The following is a 15,549-nucleotide window of genomic DNA, read 5'->3' as shown; positions in this document are numbered from 1 at the left end:
ACTTTGATGGTGCCTGTATTTATATTTTATCATAGCCCAAGTGGTGGTGAGAACGAAAGCTGGGAGAGACTGGAGATTTTCCACCCACCACCTCCTTGTCTAGATGCTCTGGTCTCTCCAGGGGTGTCGAGGACGCAGCACTAGCATGTTTAACTGCCCTCATGTCCCTCCAACTGGCACTTGGCCCTGACTCCTGGTGAAATCCTGTCACCATCTGACTGTCCCCACCACTGGTCCTTAGCAGTGATTGATGTGGGAGGCAGATTGGGGACACGCATCTTTGGTTTTAGGGTTTGATTTTGAGACTTGGTCCTTTCCCATCCCACAACTGCCAGCACAGCCTCCGGTCCTGGCTGCATTGTCTCTTGGCTCACCCCAACCCCCCCAGGGCACCTGGGGGCTCCTAAACCCCTCTGCAAATCCGAGCTGGAATTCATCTTGTGCTTTTTTGCTGAGAAAAATGGGAGCTGGTCATTCCCATTTTTGGGAATCCAGATCCCAGAGTTGTGCATCTCTGAAATAAGTGGTTTCAGTTAATCCTCCCGTACTAAGGCTCTGCTTTAGGAGCAGCTTAAGCCAGTGGAGGGGTGGGCAGGGGGGACACAGAGCTGGCAGGGTGGGAAGAACCTTGCTGGTCACCCTGCTCCAGGCTAGATGGAGCCACACAAGCAGATTCCTCCTGGATCTGCTCTTCTGGACTTGGGCTGGCTGGTGATGCTGGGAGGGGGAAACACTTCCCTTCTCCAACTGGTTTGAATTCCAACACCCACCAGTACAGCCTCTCACAGCCCCCTCCTGCCGGGCTCTCCCGCTGTGCCCCGGCAGCTGAGATTTATTAGTACAAATAGGAGCTAAAAACCGAGGCTCACTGGGACAGGATGGAGTCAGGGATGTTTTAGTCCAGCCAAGTGATGCTTCATCCTCTGGGCATCACCACCGAGCTCCTCTGCCCTTCAGTCCTGCCAGGGAAGCATTCCAAAAGAAAAACTGGGAGGGTACCAAGGTGGGGAAGGTCAGAGAAGCGCCTGCCACGGGTACAGCCCTTCCCACGGGCATGCAGTGTGCCGAGACGTGGGACTGATGGTGACCCTGGTGCCGTTGGGTGGGGGTGGCTTTGCAGTGCTGGTGCACAGGGCTGTTCTTCACCTGGGCACAGCATTTTCTCCTCTGGGGAGAGGATAATTAATTAATGAGCAATTTTGGTGCCTGCCAGGGGAGTATGTGTGTGTGTGTGCGATTAGGGCTGGGTTAGGAGAGCCTGGCCTGGGAACGGAGAGGAGTGTGGTGCCCCACCATCCCAGGGACAGGGAGGTGGGTACCCTGCGAGCAAGCCTGTGGGTGCCAGATCCCCACAAGCCCTCTTGGCTCTGGTTACTGGTGCATCCCAAGGAAGCTGGTGGCAACCTAGGGCTGCTTGGCTGGTGGGTCCCAACCCCATGATCAGCACTCGGAACTGCATCCTTGGGATGGTTCATGTGGATGAGCCCACACACTTAGTGCTTGGCACCCCTGTTGTGGAGATGGAGAGGTCAACCTCAGCTTCTGGAGGGCAGACCTTCCCTGTGGCGGTTCAGTGTGGACCCTGGGCAGGAGACAGCAGGCTATGGGGGATGCTGGACCCTCACACTGCCATGGAGCGCTCCAGCCAGTGCTGGAGATGGGCCAGCTACCTTGGGCAGCAGAGCACCCTGCAGTGAGTTGGGGACCCTGACCCACCATGGAGCAGGGTGGGATGGCTGCTGCCATCATGATGTGCTCTGCTGTGTCTTGGCACAGACCTGCGCCCGCTGGACATCCTCTCGGAGGTGGTCCCCCACAGCGGGCTGGCCCGTGGCATGAGGGTCTTTCAAGTGCAGGGGGTGCGCGGTTTCCAGCTTGCTGCCTCCCGGCCCCGCGCCCTGGGCTTCCCTGCCTCCCGCCTCTTCATCCACTGCGACCACTTCCCCGAGGAGTTCTCCATCATTGTCACACTGAGGGTCCTCAGCGTCCCCACCAAGGTAAGCGCTGGCAACTGGGCACAGAGCTGGCACAGCCCGACCCCACGGCTTGCAGAGTGTAGATTTGAGTCCATGCCCTCCTGCAGAGGAACGAGTACGTCTTCACGCTGATGGCGGAGGAGAGCCCCGGTGTGCTGGTGGGGCTGCGCTATGCCCCCGACAAGCTCCACTTCCTCTTCTGGAGCCAGGAGCGTGCCGGTGGCTGGCAGACCTGCGTCACCTTCCCCAACGTCTCCCTCTCCGACAACCAGTGGCACACACTCGTCCTGGCTGTCTCCGGCCAGTCCTTCTCGCTGACTGTGGACTGCAGCACCCCCACAGATGTGTAGGTTGGGGACAGCAGTGGTGGGCTCTGGAGGGCTGGCAGGATGATATGCCTCTACCACATGTCTTCCAGCCACCAGCAGATGCCATGAAATTGTCCCCCGCCTCTTCTCTGCCCATCCACAGGGTGGTGGAGACACCATTTCCAACCTCTCTGTCAGTGAAGAGAGCCAGCTTCTACCTGGGCAACAGGAGGAGAAGAAAAGGTTTGTTCACGGTAGGTGCCCCGTGGTGCGGGGCTGCCTGGTGCACTTGTAGCTGGCTGTGGGGCAAGCTGTAACCCCCTCTCAGCCCCATACACTGATTGGGCTTGGACCACAGTGCAGGCAGTGGTGGTGGCCAGGGGTCCCACTGCTGGACTTGGTCTCCATCCGGCTGTGGGCATGCAAGGGGCAGTGCTGGCAACTGGCACTTTGTGAGACAAAATGTGTTTTTAAGAGGACGTTGTCAGCAGTGTGGTGGCAGTAAGACAGTTGATGGTTGATATAAAAGTTAGGGCAGGGCCTGATCCTGACTAGCAGTGAAAAGCTGAGGAGGTGAAAGCCGTCTGCAGCTAACGAGCCCCTTGCCAATGCTCCCCTTGCACCAGCTGTGAGATCACCCAAGATGGAGATTTTGGCAGACTGGGCATGTCACAAGGATCTGACAAACATGCGTGAATCATAGAGTCATCGAATGGAATCCCCTCCCTCGACCTGCTGCCCACGCTGCTCTGGATGCAGCCCAGGACACGGTTATTTGCCTCTGGGCTGTGAGCGCACATTGCCGGCTCATGTTGAGCTTCTTGTCCCCCAGCACCCCAAGTCCTTCTCCTCAGGGCTGCTCTCCATCCATTCTCCAGCCAGCGTGTATCTGTGCTTGGGGTTGCCCTGACCCAGATGCAGGACCTTGCATTTGGCCTTGTTGAACTTCATGAGGTTTGCTCAGACCCACCTCTCAAGCCTGTCAAGGTCCCTCTGGATGGCAATCTGGAATCCCATGGAGACTTCCATGGCCCAGGAGGGAGGGCAACAAGCAAGAGTTAGGAGGGAAATACAGGATATGAATCACCTGTACTTTCCATGTCTTGGTCTTGCTGGACTTGCTCTCCATCCTGCTGCTTCCACTTTCCCAGGGCTTGCTGAGACAGCTTGTCCTGCTGCCAGGAGCCGATGCCACCCCTCGGATATGCACCACCCTGAACTTTAAAATAGCGACACTCTCTGTCCCCACTGCCCTCCAGGATCTCCCTGTGAAACCAGCGAGCAACGAGGTGCTAAAATACCCCTATGGTCAGTAAGTCCCTGCGGCGCGGGCTCGGTCGGCCACCTTCTGCTTTTGTTGAGGAAGGGTCTTTGTGTGGGGCTGGGCACGGAGCAGGAGCAGAGGGTGTCCCCAGCACCTTCTGTTTCTCAACATGTATGTGGGGTGGGTTCCCTGTCCAAAATCCCCCGGTAGAGCCACGGTGCCCTTGCCTGGGTCCCTTGGCAGTGCTGGGCTCATGCCAGTTACCCCACAGGTGCCAGCCCCCAGGGTTTTCTCAGTTGGTGGCTTTCTGGCTCCGTGCCAGGATGCCATTTCCCCCATTCCTTGGTACTTGTCATCAAGATGGGACCAGGACATCCAACCCTCCCTGTGTGCACGGGGACAAGCCTCACTGCTCCTGCGTCGTGTTTGCTCAGAGGCTCCTGCCTTGCTCCTCTCCATGCCCAGAGACCGACACGAAGGTGACCCTGGGCTCCCGTCCACCCTGCACCAAGCAGGAGAAGGCACAGTTATGGTTCAACGCGTCCCAACGAGGGCTGTACCTCTGCAACGGCAGCACTTGGATTTCCATGCTGGAAGGTACTGGTTCGCAATGCGCTCTTGGGGATGGAGGGAGGTTCTTACAGCAGAGATTTGTCCTTGACAGCACTTTGGGATAGGAGCTGAGTCAGACAACAGCAGAACAAGGGGGCTGAGGTGTCCCCCTGCTTCTCCCCTGCCTGGCCAGACTTGGCTTTGCTCTCCATGACCATGTCAACACTTCCAGTGTGGCTCTGGATTCAAACACCTCAGTGAACCAGCTACCTGGTCACTCACACAGTGCCCGCATTGTCCATACATGTTATCTGTGTTGTCCATCACTCCTAGGGCATCTCCAGTCAGGAACAAGTCCCCGGTCTGTCCAAGCAGGACTACTGGCCCCACAGAGAGCCATGCCCAGGGTGCTGGGGTGCTCGCTGCCATGGGGTCCCAACCACACAGGTGCTCATGATGCAAAAGCACTTGTGGGGTGGAGAAGAAGGAGCAGAGAGTCATCAGCTGCCAGAGATACCTGAGGGAGCAATGAGAGGGTGGTGGAGGCAGGTCTCCATGCTGGTGGCCTTCATGCAGAAAATAGTGGGGCAACGTTAGAGCAGTAAGGCAGCAAATTAGCCGGAGCCTGGAGGGATGGACACTATTTGATAACAAAATGGATTTTGCCTGCTGACACTCTCCCACTCACTCCAGGCAGTCTGCCCAGGATCCCTGGTGAGGACGTGGAGGATGGGGCATGCCTGCAACCAAGCTGTCCTTTCCCCCTTTCCCGGGGTTTTCCTTATGCTGGTGCCCACCTGGGGGGTTTGGATGAGCCATTTTCTCCCCACAGGAGCTAGCAGTGGCTGGACTCCTCATCCTTCCCCACTTCTGGAAATCACCAGGATTGGCACTGTGTCCTTGTTTTCCCAAGTAGACCTCGTGCTGGGATCTTGCTGACCTGCTCTCCTTGGTGCCACCAACACTGGCCCTTCTTGTAGCCCTTCTCCTTTTGTTTCTCCCTTCCAGTTCCCACCCATCTGCCTTTGGGACCACTCTTAGCCTTTCCGTTCTAATTTTTGGCATTAATTTTGTCTAAGTCTTCTTTAACTTCTTCCAGAGTTCATCCTGACTCCAGCCAGAGAAAATACCTGGTGCAGGGCTGCTGCAGGTGGGTACGGGTTAACCCAGCTGGTCTCAGCAGCCCAGGCCTTTTCGCTGTAGATCTCCTTTTCTCCTCCTCATTCTTTTTAGGATAAATATATCAACCCACTTCTTAAACAGCAACCAAAATCCATGGCATGGGAGACTGCAGAGCATTTTACAGCCCTGCCCTCCACCAGAGAGCAGGCAGGAGTGGATGGGGCTGGATGTGCTGCTCAACAAGACGGAGTCAGGCCTTTTCCCACCCCCTCAGGTTTTGACCCTTCACCACCACAACCTTCATTTTCCCCCATAAAGCTGCAAGAGTCACCAAGCCAGCTCTATGTCACGTGGAGCACCTCTCCAGGCAGGGTCATCTGGTTTTAACCTCCCCCATCTCTTTTTTGTGGTCTCCTAGTCAAACAAAGGCTGGACTATGTGGAGGAGTACCAGAACCTGGTGACCAACTCTGAGACGATGGGCATTGAGGTCTTCACCATCCCAAAGGTGGGACTGTTCGCAGCTACTGCCAACCGATACAACCCTCCAGGATCGGCCATCTATAAGTGGACTGATGGGAAGTTTGTGCCCTACCAGAACATTCCCACCTACCAAGCTCAGTCCTGGAAGTATTTCACCATAGGAAAGAAGGTATATCTGCCTGGAAGGTTATTTCAGTGCCTTCACGTTTCAGTATATTCAACTACAAGTGTCCAACACTGGCTTCTCCTCTGAAGCCCTGAGGCTGGGGCATGGTTTAGATGGTGAATCTTTCTCTCTTCTGTCTTTGATGGGATCACACTGACACATGTATTCAGCCAGCAAGCTTCTGTCCTAGGGACTGCTGGCCAGTCTGTGGGCTGCATTCTGTGTTTTATTATTTTTGCCAAGACACAACTACATCCACCCAGGCCATTTTCAGCAACTGATGCTAGCAGTGAGGTCATTGTGTGTCTGGAGCACTCACATCACTTCCATGGAGATCTCCAGGGTGTATGTGAGGCCAACCTGCAAAGCCAACTGTTGAAGCTGGGTCCCCCCATGTGCTGGGGTTCATTTAGGGTCCTCCAACATCAGAAGGACATGGACCTACTGGAGCAAGTCCAGAGGAGGCCACGAGGATGATGCGAGGGCTGTCCTCCTATGAGGACAGGCTGAGAGAGTTGGGGATGTTCAGCCTGGAGAAGAGAAGGCTCTGGGGAGACCTTCCAGCATCCTTCCAGTACCTGAAGGGGCTCCAGGAAGGCTGGGGAGGGACTTGTGACAAGGGCAGGGAGTGACAGGACAAGGGGTGATGGCTTGAAACTGGAAGAGGGGAGATGGAGATGAGATGTGAGGAAGAAATTGTTTGCTGTGAGGGTGGTGAGACACTGGCCCATGTTGCCCAGAGAAGCTGTGGCTGCTCCTCCCTGGAAGTGTTCCAGGCCAGGTTGGATGAGGCTTTGAGCAACCTGGTCTAGTGGAAGGTGTCCCTGCTGATGGCAGGGGGGTTGGAACGGGATGAGCTTTAAGGTCCCTTCCAACCCAGACCAGTCTGTGGTTCTGTGATTTCTGCCTGTTCCTGCCTCAGATGTAGTGAGTGCCGGTGTCAACACATCCTTGGTGCAGAGCTGGGATCCAGCTGGGTCTGGGTGTGCTCGCAGTGCAGCCTCCACCCCGGCACAAAGCCTGGCCCCCCTGGGAAGCCGGCTTTGCTGCGGTTCCCAGCAGACATGGTGAAGCGAGGCAGGAGTCACCCCAGGCAGTGGCTGTGGCATTGCTCTCGGGGACACGCAGCTGACTGTGGCAGGTGTCCTGCCTTACCTAAGGTCTCCTCTCATCTCAGAGGTCTACCTGAGGTCTTACAGAGCCATCAGAGCCCGTAGCTCCCTCCCAGAGACCCACTGAGTCCAACCTTCTGCATTTTTAAGCCCTCTTGCTTTTAAATCATTCCAGGACTTTGGAGCCCTCTCTCCTCCCCTGGGCAAACTGCCATGGGACTTCTGCAAGGTGTCTGCCTGGTTCCTCTCCTTGCAGACCTACTTGTCACATTGCAAGGAGCTCTGGTACAGCCAAACAAACATCTGCTGAGAGCCAGCTCTGTGCAGAGCTCCCAGGGGAGTTTGGATCATTTTTCCTTCCAGCATGACCCCTTCTGGCTTTGTCACTACACTTCTGCTGGACACCACACAGGGTGGCTGCAGGGCTCCCCCATGCTCCAGGGTAGAGAGGAATGGGCAGAAGACCTACCTCCAGGCTTGGTGGCACTGACAGCCCTGCCGTTTGGATACAAATTTGCCAAGTCCCCCTTTAGGAACCTGCAGAAAACCTGGTCAAGCCCCAAAACCTGGTCAAGCTGTGTGGCGGAGCTGGCTTTGGCCTGGGAACATTCCTGCCACCCCCAGCTCTGTGTCTGCTCCACAAAACTCTGGCTGCATCCTTGTGGGAAGGAGATGGGAACATTGCTGGCTGGATTCATCTGCTGATGGGAACCACCCTGAGACTCCCCAGTGCTAGTCTGGACCCTCAACACCTCCCTGTAGCGGTAGCTGGGAGGACAGAGAAGACCACGAGGGTGGTGGGGTCCCAGCTCCCTGTGGTTCCTGCACAGCAAAGTACCCATGCTGGTGCTCACCAAGGCTCATGTGCTCTGGGTTTGCCTTCAAGTCTTCACCAAGATAAACTTCCTCAGGCTTACTAGGCAGGATAGCCTCTCTCCTGCCCAGTCTGGGATGGGTTTTCTAGTTGGGGTTGGCCTTGGAGCTCCAGAATGGCTCGGGACAGAGGCAACTACCCATGCTTGGAATGTTTCTGCATGGAGATGATGACCAGATAGGTGTTGCACTGGGAATGGCACACACCTCTCCAGTTACCCCAGGTTCCTGATGCACGTTGCAGGTGGGATGCACCTCTGTAGGTGTCAGCACCTCGTTACTGCACCAGGACCTGCTGATGCTCTGCTGGGATGAGGTGAAGAGCCTCAGGGGGCAGTGTGAATGGAGAGCAAAGGACCACAGGCTCCTGACTCGCTGGGTTGGATCCAGGACTTTCTCTTCCCTCTGAAGCTGTTTCTGGAGATGCTCTGAAGGGACTCCCTGGACTGGGGCTGCACCTTCCCTGGGGGGATGTATGGGCCCAGGACAGACCACCACTGAGGGGGGAAGGTCTCCATCCTTGGAAGTGGCTGAGCCTTGGCCGGAAAAAGCCCCAGGCTGGTGCTGGCAGGGTCCTGCACTGGGCAGGAGACCATCCCCACTGACTGTTTTCTGCTTGTGGGCTGTGTCCCTGTGCTTCCTTGTGGCCCAAACTGGGACATAACCTCTGTCACTCCATATGGAACCCACCAGCGTGCCACACCACGCACTCCAGTGAGCTTGGATGTGCCTTGTGCAAGGATGCCTTGGATGGTCTTGCATGAGGCCATCTCTGCTGCTGCATGCTTGTCCCTGATGCTTGCAGGGGGGTTCTTCTTGGTCTGGAAAATGCTTTATCTCAGGGAATCATTGTTATCATTATGATATTTGTGATTTTTTCTTCTGCACAAGCTTTTCTTACAGGGAAAGTTTGGTAGCTCCTGCCCCAGCTTCCATGAGCCACCACGTTCTCCCTGTCCCCATTTTGGGTGCACTGTGCTGCCTGGGGGTGCTAGGGGACCCATGCCAGCCAGGACTGTTGGTCACCTCAGTCCCTGGCCCCACATCCCATGGGTGCCCAGCTCCATCCATCCCATCTTCACCCTGCTCATGCTTGTCCACGTCCTTTTGAGAGGAGAAAACCAAGATGTCCTGGCTTGTTATTTTTCAGATCTTCCTGGCAGTGGCTAATTTTGAGCAGAATGACAGGGGTCAGGAGTTCTCGGTTATATACAAGTGGAGCCACAGGAAAGAGAAATTTGTCACCTACCAGAGGATCACCACGCACAGCGCTAGGGACTGGGAGGCATTTGTCATTGAGGGAGAGGCTTTCCTCGCAGTGGTCAACCACAGAGAAGGTACCCAGCCCTTACGTTCCCTACCGACCCGGTTCAGCTGGGGCAGGTGACCCTGGGGTGATGCTGGGGACCACAGCACCTCACCGCAGGCACCCTGCTCCAGAGCATGTGGCAATGCTGCAGCTCCCTGTGCATCCTCTCCCGGTGCGTGAGGCAAAGCCAGGGAGTCCCTGCACGGAGCTCAGAGCATGATGTCCCTCGGGAAGCCCGAAGCCTTGCAGACCCTCTCATTTTAGAAGAGAAAAGCACTTGGGGGAGTGGCTGATGTGGTCCCCCTCTGGGTTTCTAATGGTGGGGGACAAGGACAGGAGTGGGGACAGTGTCTTCGCTGAATGTCTCTCCTTCTTTTCCTTTGTTTCCCCGATGATACATAACATGGTGGGGTGGTGAGGGCAGCTGCCTGGGTTTGCAGAGGTCGAGACTTTTGAGAAGCCAAAGCATTGACCTTGGGCGCTCAGAGGAAGCTGAGTGTGAGCCTGCTGGTGTCCCACCCTGCCTGGGCACCCTGCAGATATGATCCAGCCTCATTACCCTCCAGACCAGGAGATGTTCTGGGTTGGGGTGTGCACCCCTCAGCATGGGGATGAATGGGTTGATACCACAGCCTTGACTCTCCAGGATGGTCCCAGCTGGGCTGGAAGGCTCCTCCCCTGCCATCGGGGCTGGCTCCTGGGACATCAGCTCCTCTGGCACCAGGCTCAAAGCCAGAGGCAGGTTACTTGGGCACCACCTGCCTGGAAGCTGGGCTAGAAACAACCCATGTCACCTCTTGGACCCCTCCATGGCCAGTTTGGACTAGACTTATTTCCATGGCAGTGGCAGCAGAAAGGTGCTTCAGGGGCCGTTGCACATCATGCGGGGGCTAAGACCATCATGGCCAAGCCAAACTGGGGATGTTTCCCTTAGCAAGTGGTGGAGGGTCAGTCCCTGAGGAGATGCCACTTTTCCTTGTGGCCATTTCCCACACATCCTGTTCTCCCTGAAGCTCTTCTTGCCAAAGTCTCTTCCATTGCCATGAAGATTGCCCATAAACCTGTTAACGCGTGGTCCTGCTGCTGCTCAGCCACCAGAAACACCAGTGGGGCCAAGCCAAGTACAGCAGTGCTTTCTGAATCTGGGGTGGAAAGGGGCTGGTGGGGCTCCTCCATGTCCAGAAGAAGACAGATCATTATTAGAACAGCTCTGGCTGGAGGGGTCATGCCAGGCTGAAGGTGCAGGAAGGTTTTTAGCTTTAAAGCCAGCTGGGTTCCACACGGACGGGAGGTCAAGATGCTTGACTAGAGCCCAGGAGCTAGATGGAGCAAATGCTTTGGTAATGCTCAGGACAGGGCAGGCTGTGGGCTGTGGCATGTTCCTGTGGCATCCATGTGGTATGATCAGCACATGGAGGTCCCTGGCCAGGTCCAGCATACAGGAGCTCGGGGATGTAGCAAATGAGCACTGAAAAACGTCAGTACAGTGCTGTTCCGGCTGTGGCCCTCTCCCAGATGTGCAAGCTTGTGCCGCTGGGACTGTCCATTGGCCACCCTGGGACTCTGGCACGGTGCTTCCGGGGGGGGAGACAGCAGCCTTCCTTCCCTCCTCCCCCAGGGGCTGCCACGAAGTCACCACTGTGCACTTGGGAACAAGCTAACAGTGTGTTCAATGGGGATGAAGGCTCTAGGTGGGGATGAAGGCACTAGGTGGGGATGGAGGCTCTAGGTGAGGATGGAGGCACTAGGTGGGGATGAAGGCTCAGGTGGGGAGGAAGGCTGTAGGTGGGAATGGAGGCTCTAGGTGGGGATGGAGGCGCTAGGTGGGGATGAAGGTTCTAGGTAGGGATGAAGGCACTAGGTGGGGATGGAGGCTCTAGGTGAGGATGGAGGCACTAGGTGGGGATGAAGGCTCTAGGTGGGGATGGAGGTGCTAGGTGGGGATGGAGGCTCTAGGTGGGGATGAAGGCTCTAGGTGGGGATGGAGGTGCTAGGTGGGGATGGAGGCTCAGGTGGGGGGGAAGGCTGTAGGTGGGGATGGAGGCTCAGGTGGGGGGGAAGGCTGTAGGTGGGGATGGAGGCTCAGGTGGGGGGGAAGGCTGTAGGTGGGGATGGAGGCTCAGGTGGGGGGGAAGGCTGTAGGTGGGGATGGAGGCTCTAGCATCTCTGGCTACTTCTTGGGGAGCAATTGGTCACTAGCAAACAGCTTTGCAACCTGCTGGCAAATATTTGCATAGCTGAACCTGTTTTGGGCTGTTGTTTCTGATGTGAACCAGGTATTCCTTTTCCTCATGGTGCATGTCTGTCTATCTGTCTCCCCCAGGGAATAACCACAACGTAGACAGCGTGATATACAGATGGAACCCCAGGACAGGCTTGTTTGAAACCAACCAGACCATCCCTACCTCTGGAGCCTATGACTGGGAATTTTTCACCATCGGGCCGTATTCCTTCCTGGCTGTGGCTAACACCTTCAATGGCACATCCACTAAGATCTACTCACACATCTACATCTGGCTCAGTGGCTCTTTCCAGCTCTTCCAGTCTATTCTGGTAAGGTTTGACCACTGGTCAAACTCTACTCCTTGATCCCTCCTCTGGGTTTAGATAAGCCAGGAAATAATGCCAGAGGCAGATGCTCTTCAGTCGTCTGGAAAGTTAGTGATGGTTTCCCACTGATTGTCCCCTTGGGACTGACCAAGTGAAGTTTATTGTTTTCCTTGGAGGATTTTAGGAGTGGGTAACCTCCCCGCTGCACCTCCACCAAGTCCCCCCAGACCTCACAGCATCTTTGGCTTGCAAAGGCTTGTCCACGTCCAGCTTCTCCTGTAGCTTCCTTCCCCACAGACTTTTGGAGCTGCTGACTGGGAGGTCTTTCGTATTGGGGACAGAGTCTTCCTGGCTGTTGCAAACAGCCACAGCTATGACAGCGGGATGCTGGCACCCTCTAACTTTTACACCATCAACTCCTCCATCTATGAGCTGAACATCACAGCCCAGATGTTTGTCAAATTCCAGGACATCCTCACCTACAGGTACCTGTGCAAAGAGTCAGGGTGCTCCTCAGTCCATGTCCTTCCCCTGAGCAACCTGGAGGTCTCCTGGTGGATTCATGCAGGCTTGCATGCTGCCAGGGACTGAGAATGGTGGGGAGCATGATGGGTGACAGGTCCTTGGCACTGAATTCCAGTGGGAGCTAGGAGAAGGCCCTGGATTTGTGAACAAGGGTGGATTTCCCCTCTGGGGTTTCTTTCCAGGACCAACATGGGAAAAGTAGGGTTTCCTGTGTATTGTCAGGGTGGCAGAGATTGGGGTGTGGGCTCAGCCCCATGGATACACAGCCCCTTCCTTGGGTGGCCACAGAGGGGCCACCTCACCTGCTCCTCTGCTTCCTTCATCCCCAGTGCCCTGGACTGGGAGTTCTTCTCGGTGGGAGATGACTCTTTTCTGGTGGTAGCAAACTCCTTTGATGGCTTCACCTTCTCTGTCAACAGTATTATCTACAGGTACTACTATGGGAGGGGGGCAGGGTTGGGTGGTTGTCCCCAGTAGGAACAACCTTGCCAGGAGCCCAGCATGGAGGAGCATCTTCCCAGAGAGGATAGACAGGACTGCTCTCTGTTTCTGGAGAGGTTTCTGGGCAGGAATGAGAAGCCCCAATGAAGGACATCCCACCTTGAATCAGCGGGGAGGTGGGAGATGCCAGCCCCATGGCTTCGCTCTCCTACCCCCTTTCATGTGCCCAGCCTGTGCCCCAAGAGCTAACTGCCCTCCCCATGCAGGTGGCAAGGCTATGAAGGCTTCGTAGCAGCTCATCACCTCCCCACCGTTGGCTGTAGAGACTGGGAGGCGTTTCACACCGCAGAGGGCTCCTACCTCCTCTACTCCAGTGCCAAGGAGCCGCTTTCCAAGGTGCTCAAGCTGAAAACCACTTGAGATGGCTGAGACATGCTCAGCTCATCGCCAGGATTGGGGTGAGCTGGGCATTGAGGTGAAGATGGACCACAAAGCAGATGGACAGCTGCATCATCAGCCCTGAGGCCGGCTGGTTGCGTGCTCCACAGGATGGGAGGAGGAGGGGAGCTTTGTGGCTCCCTGCAACCATGTCCAGGGGCTGGCAAAGGGGCTGTGACCTGCTTTTGGGCTGTTTCTCCTGGGCAAGCTCTCCTGCCATGATCCAGAGCCACATCTTACCCAGGGTGCCTGGAGCCTAGGTGCTTCTCCAGGCTCGCTGGGACCCCGGTGCTTGGCAGTCTCCAGCCAGAAGGGACCCAGAGCTGCCATTGGTTGCTTCCAGCAGAGCTCGTGCAAAGCCACAGAAGAAAGAGACTGAGCAGAGTGTGTGCTGCTGGGGTGGGTGCGTGGCAGTGGGGAGAAGATGGCATGTGAGAAACTGGGGAAAAAGGTGGCTTTGGGCTTGGATCTGGCTCTCAGCAATGCTGCTGAGGACCCATCTGTTTCCACATTGCACACCATGCTTCATGTCCATCTTTGATGGCCTTGCCACTCTGTCCTGCTGCCGCGGGTGCCTGCCTACCCTCCCACTCTGCAGTGGTTAGTTTTGGTCGTCCTCACCAAGTGACATGTGTATGTTGTACTAATCCAGAGTGGCGTCCAAGGACCCATGCTGGTCCTTGCACGCCTTTGCATGAGGTTAGCAACTCCCAAGCAAACCTGCTGTGCATTGGGACCAACCCTGCTACTGTGGGCATAGGAAAGACCACAACCTGCTCCAGGTGAAACTGTGGCCTCTTTCCTTTTCCTTGCCTTTGTCTGGGGGACTCTTTTGCTTCACCAGAGCTCTAATAAATTGTGGGCAACCAGTCTTCATCTCATATGCAAGCTACAGGTACCTGAGCTGCTCTGTCCATGGCAGAGGCTTCCCTCCACTCAACAAGCCACCCCTGAGTGAGACACAGCCATGTCCATGGCCTGTAAGGAGGAGGTGGCCCCTCCAGACCTCCCTCCTCCCCCAGCCCAGCCGCAGCTGCAGCTGGCTCTGCCAGGAAGGACCATTTCTTGCTCATGAAACAAGACAGAATTCAATTTGCTTCCATCGCACTGAGCCACCAGCAGCATCTCTGATTTGGCCCCGAGGAAAGGCAAAATAAGGCCAGATGTACCAGATGAGATGCAGAGGAACCATTTGGCTGGCTGGTCCCTGCTTGAGGCAGGCTTGGGTGAGGATGGAGGGGATGTAACTAATAGGAGATGAGCTGGTACATTGAATTTAGGCTCATCTGCTTTGGGAGAGATTGAATTAGGACAAGCACAACCCCCTTGAGCACCACCACCCTCCCTGGCTGCCCAGCTCCCATTACAGCGCAAACCCTGAGGGCTTTTCCTGAATATGGGGATTTATTGAGAAGTCAAAGGTATGGGAGATCACCCCCGGGTTGCTGGTGGCAGGCAGAGGCTGCTGAGATGCCAGGTTGGGGCTGACGTCCTGCTTTCTGCAAGGCCAGTCCCTCACTGGACACAGGACAGGGTGACCGCACTGCACCAAGTGACCCATCCCTCCACACCCCCAGGCTCCAGGGACCTCTTGGCCTCACAAAAGCCCCCACCCTCATCTGCCTCTCCAAGGGCTTGTTTTCTCCAAACCACATGGACCATGAGCATGTGGCTGGGGCTGCTTTCCCTGCAAGCCCAGCTCTGGCAGGGGAGAAGGGGTCTGCGTGGAGGGTTCCTCCCCCATGGGCTCCACAGACAGGTCTGCATGGGGTGTCCCCAGCATCCCTCCCCCATGTCCTTTCCTCACGCTCAGTCCAGTGTTGCAGAGGAGGAGCAAAGTCGGTTTGCAGGACCAGAGCAAGTGCTGGAAAATCCCATAGAGAAGCTTTGGAGGCCACCAGGTTACCACTGGCTTCCTGCAAAGAATCAGGGCACAACGCACGCCAATCCTGCACTACAGGGCGGTGCTGGTGGTCTCTGCATGGTCCTGGGTGCTCGGCAGTGACTTCTGGTAACCCACGTGCTTGTAGGTGTCCTCTCGATTGTGCCGGACATAGCAGATCACGTAGACGATGACCATGGTGAACCAGCCAAACATGGTGATGAACATGGCCACGTCTGTGGTCCTCTGATGCACGCTGCAGAAGTTGACACCGGCATCCAGGACTTGGAGCAGGGGCTTGCCCACGTACTCCTCGCGTGGGGCCGTGTGGCAGGTGATGTCCTGGGCGGAGTCGGGGTCCAGCTGTGCCTCCCACAACACCTCCTGCAAGGCACACTCGCAGTGCCAGGGGTTGTTGGCCAACCGGAGCTTGGCATTGAGAGCCAGCAAGGCCTCTTTGGGGACACTGCGGATGCGGTTACCAGAGAGGTCAAGGGTCCGCAGTCCGGCAGCCACCCCTTTGAAAGCTGCCCTGTCAATCTTCTCGAT

General features: G+C 56.2%; 2 protein-coding genes across 2 annotated transcripts in view; one reads left to right on the top strand and one right to left on the bottom strand.

Annotated features, from left to right (window-relative positions):
* Nucleotides 1–1,776: 1,776 nt before the first annotated feature.
* On the top strand, nucleotides 1,777–13,100 carry TSPEAR (thrombospondin type laminin G domain and EAR repeats; the record flags this gene model as incomplete). The annotated part of the gene is made up of 11 exons (XM_010163826.1): nucleotides 1,777–1,997; nucleotides 2,084–2,322; nucleotides 2,448–2,538; nucleotides 3,436–3,592; nucleotides 4,014–4,145; nucleotides 5,641–5,873; nucleotides 9,006–9,192; nucleotides 11,488–11,717; nucleotides 12,012–12,199; nucleotides 12,569–12,670; nucleotides 12,947–13,100. Coding segments are annotated over 11 exons (1,934 nt in total), but the record flags the coding sequence as incomplete, so codon positions are not given.
* A 1,972-nt stretch (nucleotides 13,101–15,072) lies between these two features.
* The window catches only part of LRRC3 (leucine rich repeat containing 3), a 1,072-nt gene continuing 595 nt past the window's right edge, over nucleotides 15,073–15,549 (bottom strand). Inside the window, exon 2 of the mRNA XM_010163825.1 lies at nucleotides 15,073–15,549. This exon is cut by the window's right edge and continues 15 nt beyond it. Coding sequence (XP_010162127.1) covers nucleotides 15,073–15,549 — 477 coding nt within the window.

This window comes from Antrostomus carolinensis, unplaced genomic scaffold (assembly GCF_000700745.2).
Source record: "Antrostomus carolinensis isolate BGI_N321 unplaced genomic scaffold, ASM70074v2 scaffold47022, whole genome shotgun sequence".
NCBI lineage: Eukaryota > Metazoa > Chordata > Aves > Caprimulgiformes > Caprimulgidae > Antrostomus > Antrostomus carolinensis.
The sequence above is the reverse complement of the archived record's forward strand: the minus strand, read 5'-3'. Positions and strand labels throughout refer to the sequence as shown.